The sequence below is a fragment of the Podarcis cretensis genome (assembly GCF_951804945.1).
Source record: "Podarcis cretensis genome assembly, chromosome: 8".
Taxonomy (NCBI): Eukaryota; Metazoa; Chordata; class Lepidosauria; order Squamata; family Lacertidae; genus Podarcis; species Podarcis cretensis.
In genome coordinates this window covers 66,871,529-66,895,519 of record NC_137177.1, presented here as the reverse complement: position 1 = coordinate 66,895,519, position 23,991 = coordinate 66,871,529, and the positions used below count along the sequence as shown (strand labels likewise).

Here is a 23,991-nt window from a genome sequence, read left to right as displayed (position 1 = left end):
TTTGCTTTTCTATTTTTGTGGCTCTTTTTAGTTTGTTTTTGTGACTGTGTGGAACCCAGTTCAGCAACTGATTGATTGATTGTGTGACTGCAGTACATTGTTTATTGCTTTCATTTTATGGATGGTCTCGTTAGATAGTAAAATACATGTTAAATCGCTGTTTTAGGGATTGTTTTTAAAAGTCTGGAATGGATTAATCCATTTTGCATTACTTTCTATGGGAAAGTGCACCTTGGTTTTGGAACGGACTTCCGGAACGAATTAAGTTTGAGAAACAAGGTACCACTGTACTTAAACAGTCTTCCTCCAGAGAAGTCCTAGGACCTGGGAGAGAACAGAGTTCAAATCCCAACTCGGCCATGATGAAGGGTGACCCTGGGCCAGTCACTGCCTCTCAGGGCTGGCTACCTCACAGGGCTGTTGTGAGGATTTAAAGAGGAAGGGGATAACCATCTATGCCATCTTGAGCTCCTTGGAAACAAAGCTGGGATATAAATGCAATAAATAAACGTCAATAAAATAAACCCACCTGCCCCCCTAAATGCTTTGCACTACAGTTCCAGTCAGCACAGCTGTGCTAAAAACATCTGGAGAGCACTAGGCTGCGGAAGGCTGAACTAAATGGATCAATCCAGGAGAGTTGTCATTGTTGTTATTGGCAGAAATCTGGATTCTCCACTTTTAATTTATTTATTTTTTAAATGTGGAGACAGTGATGATGCTTAAAAAAGTAAAGGGACCCCTGACCATTAGGTCCAGTCGCAGACGACTCTGGGGTTGCGGCGCTCATCTTGCTTTATTGGCTGAGGGAGCCGGCGTACAGTTTAGCATGACTAAGCTGCTTCTGGCGAACCACAGCAGCACACGGAAATGCCATTTACCTTCCCGCTGGAGCGGTACCTATTTATCTACCTATTTATCTACTTGCACTTTGACGTGCTTTCGAACTGCTAGGTTTGCAGGAGCAGGGACCGAGCAACGGGAGCTCACCCCGTCGCCGGGATTCGAACCGCCAACCTTCTGATCAGCAAGCCCTAGGAACTGTGGTTTAACCCACAGCACCACCCGCGAATTAATTTCAATTTCTTGTGAGGCTTGGTCTCATGTAGAGAGGCAGGGAATATTTAGGTATTTTAAACAAACACGTACGAAGATCCAGCACATGGCCTGAGCAAGTCTTCCGCCAACAAGAATAGATATGCTTGATTCCTTCCATGCAAGAGAGAACTTTATTTCTTAACTTCAGTATCAGAGAAAACAACACTTACCCCCCCCACCCATGAACAACAGGCACACTAATCCTAAAATCTCTCCACACACGCCCCCCCCCCCAAGCCTCAACCCCCCTGTTTCCCCCCTATTGCACTAGCTGGAGCTAACAGAGACAAACAAAGTGGGAGATGGAATGGAACGTTTGCAGATCAACACACTGAGCTAATCAGAAGATCCCACCCCCGCCACAAGTCAAAATCACACAGCTCAAAGATCACGCAAGCAGAACGAGAGGTTGATGCATCTGTTCGTGTTTCGATTGCCCAAACTTCCCCGAGGGATGATTTGGTTATTTGCGATGTGCTCTGAGACATAAATAAATTCCTGCGGGGAAAATGAGGACACCACCACACACTCAATGATGGAGGGGGGGGGGTTGCGGTCGGAAATTCTAGGACCCTGTTTCCAGGTGATTTCAAGGGCTGAGAGCGATCTGCTGCTACTGTGCTACAAACCACAGACAGCCAAATAGATGCGATGTTATTTGTGCACGTGGCTGTGGGTATTTTTATTTTTAATTTTTAAAAAAGAATGGAAATAGCTGCGGGAAGGTCTGATTTGGATTGGGACCATGGTTGAAGGCAAAGGGTTAAAGGCCCCCTCCTGATCCGTATCACACACCTCCCCGCAATGAATGCTGCTTACTTTAAAACAAACAATCACACTATTGCTAACTGAATAATGAAAACATTGTGAATGGTACAGCCTGCAATGTTTGAAGCGTGTCGAATAAAACATGCTACTCGAGAATTGCTTTTCCTTCTTCTCGTGGAGTGAGAGCAAGAGCCAGGCTCAGTCTAGGGCCCCATCTGCACCATGCATTTAAAGCAGTCTCACACCACTTTAAGCAATCTTGGCTTCCGCCAAAGAATCCCGAGAATTGTAACTTGCGAAGGGTGCTGAGAGTCGTGAGGAGACTCCCGTAGAGTGGCTTAACAATCAAGTGCTCTCCTTAGGGAACTCTGGGGGAACAGGGTTCTCCTAACATCTCTCAGCACCCTCAGAAACTACAGTTCCCAAGATACTCTGGGGGAAGCCATGGCTGTTTAAAGCGCTACTGCTTCAAATGTACAGTGCAGATGGAGAATAGGTTGCTTAGGGCAGGTAGTAGATTTGAGATCTAAAGGTAGGTCTCTAAGTGATTTGCAGGAGATCAGCAAGGACTCCGACTCCCAGATGTTCGATAATAGCAAATTTATACTAAATTAGGCTGCTGAGATGAAGAACGCTTTTTGGAGGGAGATGGAGAGAATCAGGGGTGTTGTGTGTTCCAGTACTGAAATCCATGCTCAAGGACATCCCGTTCCTTAATTCTAAGAGTATATTTGCACCTGGCTCTGCCTGATGGCTCTCAGGGCTTGAGTAAAACTCAGAATAGATCACCAAAGCCTAAAATCTGCCCTTCCTTGGCTTACTGCAACTACTCAGCGTTACAATTTCCCAAAGGAGCGGGCTACCAAACCTCTGACCCTCAAAATAGTGAAAGATAACCATGCCCTAGTGAAGGCCTCAGCCTGAGACCATGGAAAGCAACTGATGGTTGACATTAGGGCCGGCCCTGTCATTGGGCAAAGCACAAGGTCAGCTGCCTCGGTCGGCAGATGCTGAGGGGCAGTAGTTCCTCCTCCCCGCTGGCCATTCCTCCTGAGCCCTCGCATTGCGAATAGATCAAGCTGCACATATAATCATAGAATCATAGAATCATAGAGTTGGAAGAGACCACAAGGGCCATGTTGATGTGCCCCTTCCATGAGAGGCCTGGAGGGCAGCAACATGAGAACGGGCCTTTTCTGCAGTGGCTCCCAGTTTGTGGAATGCTTTCCCCAGGGAGGTTTGCCCAGTACCATCATTGCGTATCTTTAGGTGCCAGGCAAAAAACTTTTCTTTTCTGTAACTAGGCCTTTGTTCGATGAACACTCTAGAATCATAGAACTATAGAGTTGGAAGGGACCACGAGGGTCATCTAGTCCAACGCCCTGTAATGCAGGAATCTTGCCTGATGTGGGGCTCAAACTTACAACCCTGAAATTAAGAGTCTCATGCTCTACCACCTTTTTTTGAAGGGTGTGTGTGTGTGTGTGTGTTATTGATTTGTGTTTGCTTTATTGTGTACTTTGCGTTCTCATTTTTATTTCTATGTTGTGAACTGCCCTGTGATCTTTGGATGATATGCGGCATATAAATTTAATTCATAATAATATTCTCATTCATAAATGCAGCAAAGGGGGAAACAAATCATGAATAAATGCAGAGATATTCTGTGCCTTAGACTATTCAGCTCTGATCTTCCCTCATATCTTTGGTCATAGGGGAAAAGCAGGAAGGGGACATGTAGTGTAGATATGATGTCTGCTCTTCCTACTGATCTGAAAGAAAAGGAGCCTTTGAAGCCAATTCTGCACAGATTCAGGGGTACTGTGTACTGACCATGACCATATGTGTGACCCCACTGTTGCTGGTCTGTCTTGGGTCTCAACATGTTGACGTACCAGGCGGACCAAAGGTCTGGTGCATCAAAGGATTGCAGGGGCAGCTCAGCTAGACCTGGAGAATGGTCCACATAGGACATAATTTTGTTTGCCACGATGGCCAATCAGGTGTCTCTGGGAAGCTGAGATGATGATGACAACCTTCCCCAGATACTCACAGAGCTCTAGGAATGTGACTAGAAGCACCATGGCTCAGTGGCAGGGCACCTTCAGGTTGGGAAACAGACCCCTGTCTGAAACTGGAGATGCTGCCAGTCAGTGTCGACAAACTGAGCTAGTTGGACAAAAGACCTTATTTGATGTTTAGCCATTGTGATCAGCAGAGGTTGGCAGACCTACCACCCTCTCTCTGTAAAAATTGGTCTGGTCCTTTCCCCAAGACTGGCTACCACCAACCTCGTGGTAGCAAATCCCTTGTATTAATTACATGATGGGTCAAGGAGACATTATTTACGCCTGCCCTGAATAATGCAAATCAGTGGGTTCTCAACGAATTGGAGACGTTCTCCCAATAGGAGTAAGGCGAAGCGCACCTCTGGCCCCTCGCCTCTGTTCGCCAAGACACGGAAAGGCCTTCGCTGAGGGCCCCCGCGTCCTCAGCCCCCTCCTCACTCCTACCACCGGCTTGAATAAAGTTGTCGCCTTTGAGAGCAGCCCCAAGATCACTTTCCACAAAGGTGGGTTGGGCTGCAGTGGCGCTGGCAGTCTGCACTGTGTGCCTCTGAGTTTGCATGGAAAAAACCGGGGCCGAATCTCTCTGTGCATGCCCTCTCTCCACCCTCCCAGGAAACACCCTCAGATATCAAACATCTCAGCCTCCTTCTCCTTCCAGAAGGAGAAGCTGCGGTCTATATAGCGGCAAATGTCTTCGTTGCTAAACTCCCCGAGCTCTGAAACGAGCTGGACCGAGTTCTTCCTGCTCTTGGGGTCGAGGGACGCTGGGGTCAGTTCATCTGTAGTCATGCTGGGCTCTTGGACACTGCTGACCAATGTTTGGGACGATGCCTGATGGGAGAGAACGGAGGGTGGGCGGGGCGATGACACCGCCGACCGCTCTGCGGAAGCCGCCTGGTCGGGCTGCAGGTTGTCACCAAAGAATTCCTGCTTGAGGTCCTCAAAGCCATCCAGCCAGTCCCTCTTGCCGGCCTCTACCTCCTCCATCACCACCTTGTGGAAGTGGCGGATGAGCTCCCAGCTGTGGCTGCCCAGCCGGTCAAACATCTCGTAGCAGAGGAGGTGGCGGAACTTGCGCTCTGCGCGGCTCATGCTCATCTCCAACAGCTGGAAGTAGCCCAGCATGAAGAGGTCCAAGGTGAGGCTGTCATAGGCCACAGGCGTGCCGCTGATGTGGGGCAGGAAGTGCTCGGGCCAGTAGAGCATGTTGGTGCGGCTCAGGCGGCGGATCTGCCTGGTGGGCACCTGGCTGATGATGCTCCTCCAGTGGGTGATCAGCTTCCCGACCACTTGCCGCTGCTTCATGAAATACAGCAGCCGGTCGTCCTCGCTGGGCTTCCTCCCCAAGGGTGTCAGCCGAGCTCCGTCCGAGTTGGCATTTGCAGCATCAGAGGCGGCCATCTTCCTCTTGGGCGTGGCCTGCCTGACCGACTCCGTGAAGGTCCACTTCTTCCAGTGCTCCAGGAAGAGGTAGACGATCCTCTCCTTCCGCATGTCGATGTAATCCTGGACGCAGCTCAGCTCTGTCTGGACTGGGAGGCTACGGGTCATGTGGTCAGGGCTGAACAGTGCCTCCCCGAAGGGGTCTCCCGCCACGCACGGGATGTCAGCCTGCTTCGGGAAAAGGACCCCCGCTTCGCTGTAAAGCAGAGGTGCATGAGAGAGAGGGATGGGCGGCTCCAGGCCCATGGTGGAGATCTCCTCTTCCCCGAGCCCACCAAATGGCTCGATGCCGGTGATGTAGTCTTCTTCCAAGATGGGCTCCCGGCCAAGAGTGAACTGAGCTGTCCCCACCGGCAAGGACCGCTTCCTCTTGTACACCCGGCTGGGCATGTCATTGGGCACCTGTGCCTGCATGTGCAGTTCATAATTGGCCTTGAGGTTCTTCACCGACACCCCCCACTGCATGATCTCCTTCTCCACCTCCTCCCGGGTGCAGCTGAAGGACTGCGACCGAGTGATGTTGGAGGGGCCTTCTTTGAGAGGTGGTGCGGCCCCCAGGGCAGCAATGCTGCCCGCCTGCTCTGGCCCTTGCGGGGTGACCATGTCCGCCAGGGTAATGGCCTTCCCACCCAGGGTGGCCAGGAGGAGTGCCATGCTCTTCAGGAGGGTGGAGATCTTGCTGCACCAGGCCGGGAGGTCCTCGGCCTGGCCTTGCATGCGCTTGGGGTTGACGGTGAAGTGCTCCTTCGCCAAGGCGGCTGAGACGGGCAGCAGCTGCTGTAGCTCCTGCTCCAGCTGCTCCAGCTGGGTCTCCACCTTCTGCACCTTGTGCATCACCTGGAGGTTCTCGATCTGCCTCTCCAGGTAGAGGATGTCCTCCTCGGTCATGAGCTCCCCGAAGGGCCCCAGGATAGCCTTGTGGGCATGGGAGTAGCGCCAGCCTTCCTGGTGGCTGGAGGGAAGCTACGGCAGGGCAGAAAAGAACAGAGGGCAAAGGGGCTCCCTCAGGACCGTCCTCTACATTTGCCCGGGTTTCGCACACGCCACAAGGCCTTACATGTCCCTTCGTGGTGTAATGGTGGCGCAACACGTTGGCGCTCCCAGGGAGTTGCGCAGGCCGGGGTAGGGCGGGTGGGGTGCAGCGGGGCAGGGGAAAATGGGAAAGTGGTTGGAGGGGGGAGGAGATAGAGACACTTACAGTTTCCAGCTCATGTGGCGGGCAGTGAGAGAACCACAAGGAACACAAGGGTGTGATCGACTCAATGGCAGAGGCCACAGGTATGATGCTCACACATTACACCACCGAGTGATCATGTAAGGCATTTAACGCTGCAGTATCGTGCTTTGTAGTGAACGGGGTGTGTGTGTGTGTGTGTTGTCTATTAGGGGGTCCTTTTTCAGGAAAAGCAAGTTGGTTGGTTGGTTTTACTTAGACAGACGGACCAAATTGAAGACACGGCGGCAAAGAGTGGAGTTTGGTGGGCCACCATCAGATGCTGGGAACCCCAGCCTTGAGCCGAGGACCCTTGGCACCTACTGCAGGTTAAATGCACTTCAGAGTCAGCCACACCAAGGCAAAGGATGCAGGACCATGCCAACCACATGCCAGCTGCATGCCCCTCACCTCTCTGCCTCCCCCCACCAGAGCACATGGAAAAGTCTCAGGTGACCAAACGAGGTGGGAAAGAAGAACCCCGAGCCCTGGAGGCTCAATAAGCTTGATTTGCAAAAGGGGCCACGGAACCAGGCTGCTCATGTTGGAAACTGAGGGTGAAGGAAGGAAGGAAGGAAGGAAGGAAGGAAGGAAGATGGATCATAGACTCACAGAATTGGAGAGCTGGAAAGGACCCCAAGGGACCTCTAGTCCAACTCCCTGCAAAGGAGGGGTGGAGAGATGGATAGGATTGATAGGTAGATAGATACAGGTGTCCATGGGAGCAATCTGCTAGTGGGGTTGATATAACTGTATCTCATCATACAACACAGCAGTCCAAACCCTGGTTGTGGAGGAGTGCAGCAACTGGTGCACCCACAGCTCAAACTGGCCCAGCAGGGAGGAGCAGGGAAATCAAACCGGTGCAGGAATTGTCCCTAGGCCCCTGCAGGAAGCACACAAACCTGCCCAGCTGGCAGAACAATGCTGTTGTCGCTCTGCAGCGGAGGGGGATGTCTGCTCATCACAAGTCCTTACCCCCCCCTTAGCTGGTGCAACAGATTAGATTACAGCCGGCATTGCTTGCCTTTGAGAGAGTGTCCGAGCCAGATGGATGGAGGTCCAGTGGGCCAAATCTGGCCACTGAAGCAAGTTATTCCGATGAATGTAGTGATCATAATCAGAGTCCTTTCTGTTATCTAGAGCCAATGGTGGTGTAGCGGTTAGTGCGTTGGACTAGGACCTGGGAGAGACCAGGGTTCAAATCCACACTCAGCCACAAAGGTCGCTGGGTGACCATGGGCCAGTCGCTGTCTCTCAGCCTAACCTACCTCACAGGGTTGCTGTGGGGATTTAATGAGGAAGGGGGAAACCATCTATGTCACCTTGAGCCCCTTGGAGAAAATGCTGGAATATAAATACAATAAAGAAATCTTAATAAAATAAAACCGCCCCCCTCCCAAACATTTTAATTTGCAGTTCCAGCCAGCATAACTGTGCTAAAAACATTTGGAGAGCATTAGGTTGTAAAAGACTAAACTAGATTGATCTTTGGACCAACCCAGTAGAATTTTTGTTATGGTTGTTATTGGCAGAAACCCAGAATTCTGCACTTTCTTTGGAGGAAAGGTGGGATAAATGGATAAATAAATAGAAATGGTAATAATAATAGTAGGAGTAGGAGTAGTAACAAAAATTATATTTTAATCCATTTCTAGCTTATCATTGATTTCATTTTCTGAACAGTTTAGATAGCTGTTCTTCTGTGCCATTGCCTTATTCCTCCTGTAAAGCCCTTTTGATATTTCCCCCTCACAACCAAGCGATGCACAAACCTCGTGAAATAAAACAAATTTAGAAAACCCAAGCAACAGTACTGTATTGGAAGGACCACAGGTGTGCCTCTCCTTGTTCTAAAGTAACATTAGGGCAGCTTCCTAAGTAATTTTCAAAGGTTCCTGCCAGGTAGCTGAGGCAATACAGTGCTACCTCGGGTTAAGAACTTAATTCGTTCTGGAGGTCTGTTCTTAACCTGAAACTGTTCTTAACCTGAGTACCACTTTAGCTAATGGGGCCTCCTGCTGCCGCTGTGCCGCCGCCACGCGATTTCTGTTCTCATCCTGAAGCAAAGTTCTGAACCCAAGGTACTATTTCTGGGTTAGTGGAGTCTGTAACCTGAAGCATCTGTAACCTGAGGTACCACTGTACAGAGCTTGGTGGATCAAAATGATCTGACCCAGGAGAAGGCAGTCCCCAGGGGTGGGTGGGCGTGGTTCCTCCCAAGAAACCTACTCTGGGCTGGAGAACGGTAGATCAGGAAGGGGAGGAGAATCCAGAAAGAGCTAGTGGACTGAGCAGCCTTCCTTAGCCTGGTGTCCATGCTGTTGGGACTCTCATCAAGCCCCGGACAGTTTAGCCCAATGGTCAGGGTTGAGTTCAGCAGCACTTGAAGGGGGTCTTGAGGCTGTGGGGCCAAGGGTTGATGCTTTCCTCAGAGGGAGCCTCACAGCAAACGTAGGTGACAAGACCAGGGCACACAGCACCACGCCATGCTGACCAGCCCCCCCCACGCTTCCTACCTTGCGCCTCTGCTCTTCCTCTTCCTGGATCTTCACCTGCAGCTTACGGACCATCACCTGGCGCTTCCACTCCGGGATGGGTCTCCCCTGCTCATCGTGGGTGGGGATCAGGGCCTCAATGTCCACCTGGCCAGCCGCAGCTGACGAGGAGGGCGACAGCGAGGAGCCGTTGACCACTGGCTCCGGGGAGGCCGCCGGTCTGGGCGCGGGAGGCGCATCCGGGGTGGACGGAGGGGTCGGTGTCCTAGTAGGGGAAGGGGAAGATGCAGGAGCCTCGACCTGGAGTTGGGTGGGGTGAAAAGGAGCCGAGAGTTAGGAACAAGAATTTGGTTTGCACTTACTTATTTCATAAAACGGATACACCGCTTGTGTGTAAATTAGCGGTCTACCAAAAAAGATAAAACAAGAACATTATCACAAAGGAAAATGGACAACAGCCCTGTTTTGAAACCCGTAAGTGACAGCCTGTTTGCTGTTGCTAACCACCTCCTAGAACAGCTCACTGGACCAATTTCAAGTAGGGCCAGATCCGTGGGAGGTTTCCCTGTCCTTATGGCCTGTGTGAGCCAACACCCATACACTTAATCAGTAGACAGATACTTTATGACATTGTCACTCAGAGAAGTGAGAGTTTGGGGAAGGATCAATGTCAAGGCCTGAAGTTGCGTCTAGTATTTTGCCAATGCTACCCGTCTGCTCGCTGTTAGACAAGGTCTTCCCATCAAGGGCTGTGATCAAGCATCACAGGGGTAACTCCTTGGTGTGGAGGGAACAAACCAACCAACCAACCAGATCATCTGATGACCAAGCTTGATCCATGGTACCACCCTCCCAGCCCGTGGTTCTGCCCCATTCCCCAGAAACCTCTTCTTGATGTTTTGACAGGATCTTCTTTAGTGCAATTTGGATCCATCAGTCTGGCCTCCCAGCCAAGTCTTAACTTTTGTAGAATCATCTCCAATGGCCTGCAGGCCCTTCTTCATGAAACCTACAAGATGATTAGCAATAACTTCAGCTGGTTTGAGCCTTTCTTCGGAGCGAAGTGGTAGATTTTCTCTTCCACCCAGGTCACTGCACACAAAATAATGCTGTTCTGTGATGATGCTAGAGAACTACTGATCTGAATGATCTGCTTTCTTCTTCTTCTTCTTCTTCTTCTTCTTCTTCTTCTTCTTCTTCTTCTTCTTCTTCTTCTTCTTCTTTATATACCGCCCTATACTCGCAGGTCTCAGGGCAGGTCACAGAATAAAATCAGAACATAAAACCACAAAATACATAATCAAAATAAAAACAACAACAACCCATTAACAACCCCCCCCCATTTTAAAAGGGCATAAAAGTTACTCTTTCAGCATAACTTTAGTTGTAACTTTACAGCCATCAAATAATCAGTTTCACCCTTCTGACAAAGATAATAGGATTCCTGATCCAACAATTTCAAACCTTTTTCTCGGACCCGACTGACTTTATTGTGATTAACCATGAGTTTTGTTGTTTTCTTCAGTGATCAAGCCAGCATCCATAAAGGTGGCAGTGGTGATGGAAGCTGTGGCCTGCAGGCCAGCACCATATCTGATGCTCTGCGTGGCAACGTCATGTATTTCTAATGTATTCTACTCTTGTCTTTCTTTATTAGACGTAGAAGGCGTGCTTGGTTTTCCTAATGTCCATTCATAACGTCCATCTTCGGCACCAGCTGTTTGTTCTTCATTTTCACCAGCAGAGAAAATCATTTCATTTGATGGTTCTGAAGCATCCCATTTCCTTCTTCTCTGCTTATATTCTGCAAGGCTTCTTCTCTCATCTTGCCACTTCCACTTATGCTCAGTCATATATATATGACTGCAGGCACTTGGCAATCATTTTTAATCATTTCCATGCCATTTTAAACACATTTTTTCACACCCATACACACACACAAATAATCGGACGAGTCAGTATTTTTCTGTAGTTATTTACCAAGCAAAACCAAATTATGTCAAGTTAACCAAAATATCTTTTGAATTCCCAAGTCATGTTACAACTTCTCATTTTTGGAAAAGCTGAAAAATTCAACATGCCCCAATATACCTGTGGTTAAAGAGTGCCCATGTGCCTCCAACATTTGTATAAGAAATAAAAGCATGCCCTACATGGGGACAGGACACCTACAGCCATTTGAACTCTTCTCTTTAGATACTTACTGTTTGGGGACATTTTGGCAGGCTTGAGATATTGCCTCAAGATGGATTTTGGAATATGCTTTCTGCCCAGAGTGGCTGGGGAAACCCAGCCGGATGGGCAGGGTATAAATAATAAATTATTGTTATTATTATTACTGCTGGGAACAGTTTGCAAGAGTGCAGCTGTGTGGGACAGAATTCCCTGCAGCTGGAGTGAGGAATCCGCACTGCCAAAAAAACCAGTCTTGTTTTTGCATTAGTAAAAGTTTAAGGACCCCACTGATAAGCCCCCATCTGCTGCCCACCCCCACATCCTCTAAGGGCGATGCTGTTGAACTGAGCTCCAGAAGACTCCTCTCTCTCTCTCTCTCTCTCTCTCTCTCTCTCTCTCTCTCACACACACACACACACACACACAGAGCAGCCAATCAGCTTCCCTGCTTCTAATTACAAAGAGTTAATCCTGCTCCAAAAGCTTCTTTGGGGCCTCTGCCCTCCCCCCACTCCCACTTCTAAGGAGGATAAGGAGGAACGTGGTTGGCAATCAGGCAGGCATCCCAGTCCGTCACCTACATTGGTGGCTGTCTGGCCAGAGCCCGAGAAGATGGTGGTGAAGCCCTTGCTCTGGGGTGTAGGTTTCAGGCTCTTCCCGGCTTTGATTTCTGCCAGAAGCTCTGCGTTGTCACCGGTCGGGGACATCATGTTGAACGACTTGGTGCCTGAAACAGAGGGTGAAGAGGAGGGCGCGTCAATTTCAGCCCCTCTCACTTTCTTGTTTCTTAAATTCAGTTTGTCCGGATCTAGCCCAATCACCTTCTAAATCCGGCCCATGGACGGTCCGGGAATCAGTGTGTTTTTACATGAGTAGAATGTGTCCTTTTATTTAAAATGCATCTCTGGGCTATTTGTTGGGCATAGGAATTTGTTCATATTTTTTTTTCAAAATATAGTCCCGCCCCCTACAAGGTCTGAGGGACAGTGGACTGGCCCCCTGCTGAAAAAGTTTGCTGACCCCTGACCTAGGGCTTACATGAAACCCAAGCCACTTCCACACGGTGGTTGATCGTGACCTTGCTGCTGTTCATACATTTGCAGCATCTACGCCACAATGCCACCACACAATATTTCCCCATTTAATCCGGATTTACTGTTTCCGAGGGAAATCCGATCAGTAAAACAAACCAATAAACCCCAAAAAGAGTTGATCCAGATTAAATGTGGGGGTAGAAAATACAGGGTGGCATTTTGATGAGGACATTATGTGGATTCTTCCCCTCCAAACCTGTCTGCAATAAACTGCCCATACCTCCTCCTCTCTGACTTGCTAGTTTTCCATGCAGATGGATTTTTTTTTAAAAAAAACAACAACAACAGGGGAGCATTCATCCTAGGAACGACAGATCCTTTTAATTTTGGTTTTCTGAGTTTCTCATTCTTCCAACTCAGCTCCTATTTCCACAGCAATTTGCATTAAAAAACCAACAACACCCCACAAACAATTACCAGCATTTTACTGCGGATTTCTTCTAACAAAACCCATTTTTGTATGCAGCTTTGGCTAGCATGCACATCATTGCAAGCTGTTTCCCCAGTTATGTTGCATTCTTGTATGTATGTTATTTTTCCTACCACGTGCATTTTTGCATGCATCACCTGGTCAGATAAATGCATCGCAAAATTCGGTGGAGTGGAAATTTCAGTTAGCATTTGGGTTGAGGAAACGAGGGAGTTTCTCTTGCAAACAGAAACAAAACCGAACCTCTCCCCCACCTCTTCATGCATACAGTTCCCCTGCCTGAAGTTTCTGACAAGGGTTTGAAGATAATGGGGAGGGGGGCATTTTCTCCAGAAAAAGTACATGGCCAGAAAAAAGATCCTCATCATATTCCACCCCCACATAGCTACTACTACTACTATTATTTATATAAAACACCTGGAGATCTGTGACCTGTTGCCTCACCTAATTGCAACCTCACCCAAGAGACATTTTTCACATTATCTTTGTAAGAAAGAGGATCAATGGTTGGAGCTGGAAGATCAAACAATTCTGCCAATCGAGAGCTCTCTGGGTAATTGCTCAAGCCCATGCCTCCTCCTCCCCCAATTAGGCTGCCTCGGAGTCAATCATGGTCCACAGCAAGTGAGTTGAGCATTTCCAGTCACTGGCAGGAGAATTTGGCGTCTTCATTTGTGTGACATCGCTCACCAGACAGACCTCTACTGATTCCACCGGGCTTCTTAAGGAGCTCTACCAAGTCAAGTTCTGCAAATGATCCCTCCCCCCCCCCAAAAAAAAAACCCCTGGAGTCAATTGGACCACATCTATGCTCTGTGTATTTGAAGGAACCACCTTGGAACACAAAAAATATGCAATGCGGGGGAGTTGATGTCCTTAAGAGCCCTGGCGAGCCTGGGACGCACATGGTAATCCCATCTCGGTGGAAGCTGGAAACATTCAAAGCAACAGCAAGCTAATCGTTCCACCACGTTCAAAGCCAGTGGGGGAAAAGTTGAGTGGGCAGAGGTGTCCCACGACATCACCACAAAAAGCCAGCTTTGCTGTCGTTCGGGGAAGAACCAAAACATGCCGACACCTCCAACCAGTTCCACGGCATCCCAAACCGAGACGACTCACGTGGAAAAGGAAGCCCACAGACTGAAGCGTGCAGGATGCAAACAGGGTGCCCGACACTTCAAAGACAGATAGACTTGTGCAGTTGGAAAGGGTGCCAAGGGTCATCTAGTCCAACCCCCCTTCAAGTGCAGGAATCGCAGCTAAGGAATCCCTGGCAAATGGCCACCCAGCCTCTGCTTGAAAACCTCCAACCACCTCCCGAGGGAGCCCCTTCCACTGTCCAACAGCTCTCACCATCAGGGAGTTCTTCCTAACGTTTAGGCAGAATATCCTCTTGATTGGGTCCTCCCAGCAGACCACGCACCCCTCCTCTGAAGCCCACAATGGCGCCTCACCTTTTCCTGATGCGACCCATCCAGCGTTCAGGTGCAAGGAATCAGACAGGTAGAGGTTAAGAAGGGATAAAGGAGGCCAGGGGAAGGCCAGGGCTGCGTTAGCCAGGTGCCAGCCCCTCCCATCTTCCCAGGGGGACCCAGAATAGCGCTGATCTGGGCTAATGAAAATCCCATTTTGGGAGCTATTTAGTCCCGTTGGGTTGCATCGCCTCCCCACCTGGCTAGTTCTGATTCTGGAGCGCAGGACTAGATGCTTGCTCCAGCCGTCGCCTGACCTCACACACCTGGCACCAACCACAGAGGAGCAGGAAATTGAACCACTAACATTGCCCTGGGTGTTCTGACCCACTTAGGGGGCGGGGAGGCGGTCGCCAAAGCTGGTCTACTGCAAGGAGGATACTTGCCCTGTTTGGTGTGCGTCAGCATAGCACGCAGGGCGCAGCCCCAGCGCTCCTGAGCAGAAGGCGCGGCAAGACAAGACCCAGGCTCCTCGCGCCACCATCTGTCTTCCTGCGCCATGCGGCTCCGTCGCTCCTAATTCCCTAGCAAGGGGCCATGGTGCCACCAGAAAGGGGTGGAAGGAAAGGCTGCGGCGTCAGCCTCCCTCCTCCGGGCAGGAGGAATGAATGGACGGGGTCTTGGGAGCGCCTTTCCCCTCGGGGAGCAAAGACAAAAAGCCTGCTGGCATTAATGGCCCACTTTGAGAAAACGACATGCTATTAAGAGCCGGCTTGAGACCCCAAATCCTCCTGGATTCAGGGCTAATAAGCGCCATGTGTTGAGCGGCTGCCAAATTGGAAGCGCTAATAAGCCCCCGGGGGCCCCTGATAGATGTCCACGTGGCTCGACTAATGCAGAGCATATGAGCACAAACAAAAGGAGCCCTGTGTGCCTCCACCAGCAGAGGGGCAGCGGGCACAGGACAATCGGGGTTGGGGAGGGGTGAACTAGTCAGAGAGACTGCAGAGGGGACAAGGCTTTCCCAGGAGAACGAGCACTGCTCTGATCCACAGCGAGCTTCTGCCCTCGGCTCTGGTGGAAACTTAGCCCCTGAGTTTTGGGGCTAAGGTCTGGGGACTAGCAGCCCATGGGCCCCCAGGAAGTGGCAGCAGGTGAAAAGGCCCAGTATCGTGCAAATAATGGGGACCACTGCAGCTGACGCTGGTTGCCACAGCACCCTTTCCTCCTCCTTATCTCATCATCAACCTTTATTACGGTCCAGAGACCTAACAAATCGTTACAAAGCAATACACAATTCATGCAGCTTACCTCCAGGTTAAACAAGCATTTCGTTCAGAATATAGGGATCATTGGTTCTTGCAACCACCCATAAAAACTTTGCCACTGCTAATGTTCTAGCGTTTGTCTGGTCTTCCAATAGGAACCTGACATGGTGAGCCTCTGATTTTCCCAGGAAAGGTACCAGCAAGGGTAATATCAGTTCAGCCCTGGCTTGCTCATATTTTGCACAGTGCAACAAAATATGTTTTATGGAATCGATGTCTTGAGCACATGAGCAAAGTCTGTCCTGGTAGGGAACTCCTCTCAACCTGCCATCCAAAACTGCAGAAGGAAAGACGCTTAGTCTGGCTTTGGTGAAAAGCCTTCGGTAGATTGGTACTGTCAGGTTTTTAATGTAAGATGTTAACTTCTTATCTTTGAATACTTTATAGCCAGGGGACATGCATATAGTTGGCTATCCAATGTCTCTTTAAAAATTTCTAAGGGAGGGCAGGATGTGTCTATTTCAGCCCCTCTCTTTTTTCTCATTTCTAAAGTTCAGTTCATCCCATTTCCACATAAGCTTTTTTTAAAAAAAAATGGACTGCAGGATTGTGGAGTTGGAAGGGAAACCCAAGGATCATCTAGTCCAACCACATTCAATGAAGGAATCACCCCTAACAGGTGGTCATCCAACCTCTGCTTAAAAACCTCCAACAAAGGACAACTGACCCCCTTCCAAGGGAGTCTGTTCCACGGTCAAGCAGCTCTTACCACCAGAAAGTTCTTCCTAATATTTAGTTGGCATCTCCTTCCTTGTCAATCAAAGCCTGGGTCCTCCCCTCTGGAGCAGCAGACGGCAAGCTTGCTCCACCTTCCTTCTACAGCCCATGAGATATTTGAAGATAGCTCTCACATCAATAGTGATTTATCATATCCTTGCATCATGGAAAGCCACCGTGACTTTTTCCCTGCACCGGGATTTTGCAAGGAGGCACACGGTCAGAAATTTCCCAAAATGTATTTAAATAGAGTGAGGCTGTGCAGATTCTGGGAGGCACACTGAGGCAAAACAAAAACTGCAGTTGCTTTGGGGAGACAAATTAATTGGGCTTGGCCATTTCTGCAGAGGAAGAAAATGAGCAATTGTCTCTGAGGTGCGATCCGTTACTCCGAGGACTGTGCTTCTGTGTGAAGCCTCTGGGGATCAACATCGTTTACCGAGAGACTTGTCAAAACAAAAAAAATTCCTTCCAGTAGCACCTTAAAGACCAACTAAGTTAGTTCTTGGTATGAGCTTTCGTGTGCATGCACACTTCTTCAGAGACTTGTATGATGTTTGTAGCATGGTTTGAAATGCAAACCAGCTTCCTCCCTGTTTCATAGCTGTTCTGGGTGCTGAGCAAAGCATTCTGGGAATAGTGGTCCTAGGCTCCCATAGCAACAACAATTCCCAGTACCCTTCCCGCCCACACTTGGTCTTTGGAGGAAAGGCCACAGCTTGGTGGTAGAGCATCTCTATATCCTGAATGATTGAAGCAGAGAGAAGGCAACCATTTGCCTTGAGGAGGTTGCCTGTCGCATCTCTGGGTGAATCAGGGAAGCAGAAGCATATGAGTTTCCTAGAGGCATTTGGCAGGCTGCTGTAGGGAATGGCTCAGCCTGATGGAGCAACATAGTCTTTTAGAAACAAGCTTCCGTGTGTGTTTCTCAGTCAGGATATAGAGACAGAGATTCGGTGTGTACGTCCGTAAACTGAGGCTCTAACACCCTTATTGCCATTTGCATCCCACAATCCGGATGCATTGCCAGACTCAATTTGTACTAAATAATGTAGGCTTGGCATGGGGTGTGGTGACAGGTAAGCACCCAACACAAAAGCCTGAGGATTAAGCCTCCATCAATATTTTAAGGAGCTAAAGCCTTTGCTAAGGGAGGCAACTGCAGATGTATTTAAAAGCAGAGAGTGGGAGGGAGAACATTTCTGAACTACAAGATAGCGCATGGGTTTTGCACCAGTTCAGCCCTCGTGACTTCCCCCAAGGAATCCTGGGAATTGTAGTTTTGCAAGAGTGCTGACAATCTAGTTCAATAGCCAGTTCTTTCCCCTCTTGGAAGAGGTGAATAGCTCTTTCCATTTAAGTTTACAACTGGCCATTTCCAAGGGAAAGCAACCACTTTCTCAGGGGCCCATACTTCCCCAAGAAATTCTAGTTTTACTAAAAAAAAAAAAAGGCTCCCATTTGCTCCCAAAATGTCCAAATATAAGACACTGAGCCTGAGTTCTTCATCAGCATAACATGGGATTCCCAAAATCCTGTCAAATAGTATGCCTCGAGACTTGCAAGGGGGACAGAAGGAAAAGGGTGCCTCTGAGCAAGTTTAGAGAGCCGCTCACATGGCGAAGTCCATGGAAATTATTAAAATAATACACCTATACAAATTACTATCCTTCCTTCCTACAGTATACCTGCACCAGCCATACTCTGATTACCCTCTTTAGGAGGGAAATCCCTGTCTGTCTGTCTTCCTTAGAGTAGTAATCTCCCCTGACCTAAAAGGGTGTTTCGAGAATTATTGTGAGAATGTAATTGATATAAATGCTCAAAATTATGATAGTCACTGTTTCTTCACTATCTGGGACACTTCCTTATACATGTGTATAAGATGTCTTATGGACATCTCACTACTCAGTTATTAACCGCTTGTAGTAAGATTGCGAGATCCACCCTCCAATAAGTTGGGAAGCCTTCAGCCTGCCCAAAATATGTATGGCAAGGGGCAAAATTCTGCAGAAGCGCAGAAAAACAACAACCCCTTAGCATTCAAATTCATTTTTTAAAAAACGTTAAACACCTTCTTGCCAAGTTTCTAGTCCCTTGGGTTGTGGAGCTGAACTAGGAAGTATGTGGGGAACTTTGGAAACCTCAGAATCCAGAGGCAAGCAGCTGAATAAGATTCCTTGGGGTCGTAGATACAGAATCAGGGCCCTGGGAGCCTCTTAGCCACACCCCATGGCAGGAAAATGATCATTTAATTTTATGCAAAATTAGATAAAGCACATTTCATAGGCTCAGTATGGGTCCCAGAAATTTTTCAACTGTAGTCTGGCATGCACACAGCGAGTGTGACTAGTCCTCAAGAAAGCTCAACCCCACACCAATTAGGGCTCTGGACCAAGGAAACTACACAACCCAAGCATATTAAATGGGTACAGTCAGAGATATGGCAAAAAGGCTCACTGGACTTACTCTTCATGGCTTCCAAGTGAAGAAATCCTTCCTGGAAAAGGCAGCCATTGCTCATTGAACAGGCTGGTGCAAAGCTCTGGGGTGGGGTGGGGGGTGGGGACGGCCAACACAGCAGGTCTTTGGGGGTGGGAGCCATAAATCGGTCACCCGGGCCAAGTGAGAGGAAAAGGCAGGGCTAAGTCGAAGGGGTGGAGTTTGGATAAAGGTAAGTCGAGATAACCGCTTCCTTCTGCCTCCTCCTATCGAAAAAATAATAATCTACCTGCAGCCCCCAAAGGAGAATCATGGCTATATATTTTTTTGCCTCAACACCCTCTGTTGTCCGACAGTTCCAGGTCTTCTTGGAATTTTAGACAAGAACACGAAACATCCGAGGCACGCTGACATTTTTAAAGCTACAATTTGCTTCCATTTGACAGTTCAGTGTAGAATCTGGTGGACTTTGAGATTGCAGGGAGAGGACAGGGAAAGCGGGGAAGCTGTAAAACACACACTAGCCTGTGACCCACAGTCACCGTGAAGCAGAAGCAGTGGAACTCTGAGCTCTGCGTGTTCCCACGCCTGTTTGGACCCATAAAAACATTGGGGGTTATTATTATTATTATTATTTTAAATGGGCAAACACGGCTTTTGACCTGCTGGACTTTGTTCTTGTTGATCAACTACTCTGATTCACGCTTCTATCTCCTGCGTCCCAATTTGGCTTTAAATTATTATTTTTAAAAATAATTTATTCTCGTGGTTGTCACATGGATCTTTGGTTTCCTACACTGTCCAACCAGGTGTTTCTGGGAAGCTCAGAAACAGGGCAATACCCACCTCCTACTTTGGCAACTTTGGTTCAGAGGCCAACGTGGCAGCTTCACATAACCATCACAGCCAATAGCGGCTGATACACCTGTCAGACGGGAAAGTCGCTGTCTGACTTACTTCCGGTGGAGGAAGATGATCGCCGCTGGCTGGTGGATGGAGGGTGGTTCTCTGTTGGCAATGGAGGGGGTGGCGGTGGGGGGCAGACACCCTCGGGGAGGGGTGGGGGAGGAGGAGGGGGAGGCATCTCCCCAGAAGGCTTGTTCTCCGCTGGGCTCCCGTTTTGCACGTTGTCGTTGGACAGAAGGGAAGCCTGAAAAGGAAATTGACAACAATAGCAGCAGCAGCAACAGAAGTATGGGAAGGGGGAATGAGAGACAGATAAAATCAGTGCCCTCACCAAGAAATGCTGCAACTACTAGCTACAACGACTGTGCTCTGCCTCCATAGCTTCTGAATACCAGTTTTGGAAAGCCATAGGAGGGGAAAGGGCTCTTGTGCTCTGGTCCCGCCATAGTGGGCACCTGGTTGGCCACTGTGAGAACAGGGTGCTGGAGTGGATGGGCCATTGGCCTGATCCAACAGGGGTCTTCTTAGGTTTTATGACTCAACCCCCACTCAGTGGATGGCCCTCCTTGGGCAGGATCAAAGCCTGGATTTCAACAGAGAGAAGCCAGCACCTACTGGCTAGTATATGTGACCACACCAACCCACCTTTGTCTACTTCCACAGAAGTAGGGCAGACAAGCTGGCACAGAGATATGCAGCTCAAATCCCACCTTGACCCACCTGCAGCCAAGATGCAGGTGGATACATCATTTGAGAGGAGTGGAGGCGACTTCCCCACAAATGCAGGCATCTTCTTCCAGAAAGGGGCAGTGAGATGGGGTAGAAAGCAGAAAATAGCCACTGAGGCAGGTGTCTGCCAGAGACAGCTGGGGAGGAGGGCAGCTGGTCTTTTGCTCTGCCTGCTTACTGTCTACCTCACCAGCTGCTGTACCACGAAAGGGGGAGAGGCTGATTTTGCATGTTTGCAGCCCATCAGGGAGAAGCCAGCACCTACTGGCTAGCATGTGTGACTTCAACACACCTTGGTCTTGAAGCAATCTCGGGAACAGCTTTGCAACTATGCTAGAAAATATCTGTGAATTTGGGGGAGCTGGTTGTATATGCATTTAAGTGTGTAAAAAAAAATGTATTTAAAAGTGGATGAACTATTTGAAGCAACAGAGGAGGGGCCAGGCAGATTAGACCTAGTGTTTGAGTCATGGTTTGTCGCATAAACCTACTGTGATCAGACGGACAGCATGGTGTAGTGGTTAGTGTGTTGGACCTAGTCCTGGGAAAGACCAGGGTTCAAATCCTCATTTGGACATGAAGTTCACTGGAAGTGACCTTGGGGGCCTTGCACTGCCTCTTAGCCTCACCTACATCACAGGGTTGTTGTGGGGATTAAACAAGGAGAGAAAGAGAGAACCATGTATGCCGCTTTGAGCTCCTTAGAGAGAAAGGTGAGCTATAAATGCAAGCAATATATAAACCATTTTTAAGAAGGTTGTGTCTGTTTTCAGTCTGGGGCAACCCACTGTCTCTACCTCTGACTGTTGTCAGAAGGCCTATGCTCTGGAAAGTCTTCACAAGAACCACACACTCTCTCCCTGTCCCCGACCAGCAATTGGCTGTTACTCAGAATGGCTAGAGAGGAACAGCAGCTGGCCAGAAGGAAGCAGTATTCCCTAGTGACTCACCTCCTCACTGTGTGCCATCCTGCGGTTGTTCCCGGCTTGCTCTCCCACGCTACCACCGCTGCCCAGCTGCTTGTAGTAATCCCCGGTGCTGGGCTGCTTGTTGAAGTTCCTTGATTTCCTGCTAGAGTCGACACGCCGCAGTTCTGGGCTGTTCTCAAGTGAGGTGAGCTGGAAAACCAAGATGCCGGATCTCTTTTATTACAGCAAAAAGCATGAGGACAGAGCCCCACAGATCTCCATGTTGCAGAGAAGGCGTCTGCACCACTCAGAGCCCAGAGTCTCGTTTGAAAGGATGTGAAGAGGTAGGCTCATTAGACCCATTTTATAGACAAGCATACTGAGCCCCAAACTAGTTGACACACTCAGTTCCCAAGATCCTTTGAGAGAACCATGAGACGTTAATTAGTTAGAACACCCTGGCCAGTTGAGTTGCCCTGGATTGCTTTGGCTTCTGCCTAAACAACACAGATAGCCTGCTACTATATAGGACCATCAGCATGTAGGGTTGCCTGACCATGAGAAGGGACCTGAAGTCTCCAGGTTTGCCTAGCTCTCTCCTGGTGACAGGTGAGGGCTTGAATCTCCAGGTGGATATCTATCTATCTATCTATCTATCTATCTATCTATCTATCTATCTATCTATCTATCTATCATCTATCTATCATCTATATCTATCTATCTATCTATCTATCTATCTATCTATCTATCTATCATCTATCTATCTGGGATGCGGGTGGCGCTGTGGGTAAAACCTCAGCGCCTAGGACTTGCCGATCGTATGGTCGGCGGTTCGAATCCCCGCGGTGGGGTGAGCTCCCGTTGTTCGGTCCCAGCTCCTGCCCACCTAGCAGTTCGAAAGCACCCTTAAGTGCAAGTAGATAAATAGGTACCGCTTTATAGCGGGAAGGTAAACGGCGTTTCCGTGTGCTGCGCTGGTGCTGGCTCGCCAGAGCAGCTTCGTCACGCTGCCCACGTGACCCGGAAGTGTCTCCGGACAGCGCTGGCCCCCGGCCTCTTAAGTGAGATGGGCGCACAACCCTAGAGTCGGACACGACTGGCCCGTATGGGCAGGGGTACCTTTACCTCTATCATCTATCTATCTATCTATCTATCTATCTATCTATCATCTATCATCTATCTATCTCTATCTATCTATCTATCATCTATCTATCTATCTATCTATCTATCTATCATCTATCTATCATCTATCTATCTATCTATCTATCTATCTATCTATCTATCTATCTATCTGGAACACCTGCAACTTGCAGGCTTCATCCTAGCACGAGCCAGCTGCAAATTAGAGCATACAGTCTCTGCAGAGTCTGCTCTCTTCCCCTCTCCCAATTAACCTCCGTCTCCAGGGCTCTGTGGTGGAAAGGAGTGCAGAAAAAGAAAAAGACCAGGGTTGGACTCAAGAGGAGGAGAGGACTATGAATATGTGTGTGCCCACCTGTCAATCACCTGGTGTCACCATGACAAATAGCTGATTCAATTTCAAAGGGGGGGAGAGGAAATTGTGAGCAGGCTCCATGAGTACTCCCGATTCTCCCTTCCTCCCTTTGCAGGTGCAGTGTGATATCACGCCCATCTCTTTGATTAAGAACTATTGTCTTAGTTTTTTTCCTTTTCTCCTCCCCCCTCCCAATCAACTTTCCTTTGTGTGATGTCTTTCAGATACTAAGCCTGAGGGTAGTTAGGGACTGCCTAATTCTAACAACAGCTGTCTATTACCATAGCAAGAATTACTCGTCTCACCCCCACTTTTTTTAAAGCAGTGATAAAACTGACAAGGCTGTCGTCATCTCTGCAGCAAATAAAAATAAAAAATCTGGTGAAATGGATAAGCTGTGTCAGTTTTACTGAGCAGAAGAGAACCTTTGCCACTTTCACTATGGTTTCCACCTTCCTCTTCCTCTTCTAAATGATTGGCAGTGAGGAACAGACCTTCACTTCTCCTGCTGCGATGCTGAATTCATTTGCCACTCCAGTAGAGCACTAGCACAAAGAATCCCTGACAGATGGCCATCCAAACTCTGTTTAAAACTGTCCAATGAAGGCCACCACCTTTAGAGGGAGTCTGTTCCACTGTCAAACAGCTTTTACCATCTGAAAGCATTTCCTAATATTTAGTCGGACTCTCCCTTCTTGAAGGGACGCGGGTGGTGCTGTGGGTTAAACCACAGAGCCTAGGACTTGCCGATCAGAAGGTCGGCAGTTCAAATCCCTGTGACGGGGTGAGCTCCCGTTGCTCGGTCCCAGCTCCTGCCCACCTAGCAGTTTGAAAGCACATCAAAGTGCAAGTAGATAAATAGGTACCGCTCCGGCGGGAAGGTAAACGGCATTTCCGTGCACTGTTCTGGTTCACCAGAAGCGGCTTAGTCATGTTGGCCACATGTACGCCGGGCTCCCTCGGCCAATAAAGCGAGATGAGCACCGCAACCCCAGAGTCGGTCACGACTGGACCTAATGATCAGGGGTCCCTTTACCTTTACCTTTACCTCCCTTCTTGTAATTTGAATCCCTTGGTTCGGGTCCTACCCAGAGGAGAAGCAGAAAACAAGCTTGCTCCATCATACCAATTTTTGGGGGGCTTCCTCCCAAGAAGTCTGGGTACTGTCCTTTGTTAAGGGTGCTGGGAGTTATTAGAATTCTGGGAGCTACAATTCCCAGAGTGACTTAACAATCATACACCATTGTGCAAATTAATTGAAACAAA

General features: G+C 48.9%; 2 protein-coding genes across 2 annotated transcripts in view; both read right to left on the bottom strand.

The window, feature by feature from the left end:
- The window catches only part of LOC307221958 (espin-like), a 117,521-nt gene that overhangs the window by 9,054 nt on the left and 84,476 nt on the right, over nt 1–23,991 (bottom strand). The window contains exons 8-11 of the mRNA XM_079986897.1: nt 21,273–21,440; nt 19,645–19,837; nt 11,846–11,991; nt 9,111–9,389 (exon numbers count right to left, since the gene is read on the bottom strand). Coding sequence (XP_079843023.1) covers nt 9,111–9,389; nt 11,846–11,991; nt 19,645–19,837; nt 21,273–21,440 — 786 coding nt within the window. The remainder of the gene's footprint in view (nt 1–9,110; nt 9,390–11,845; nt 11,992–19,644; nt 19,838–21,272; nt 21,441–23,991) is intronic.
- Nucleotides 4,557–7,556, bottom strand: LOC307223381 (espin-like protein; the record flags this gene model as incomplete). The annotated part of the gene is made up of 2 exons (XM_079989348.1): nt 4,557–6,341; nt 7,497–7,556. 2 exons carry the CDS (start codon nt 7,554–7,556, stop codon nt 4,557–4,559), a joined length of 1,845 nt encoding a protein of 614 aa, XP_079845474.1.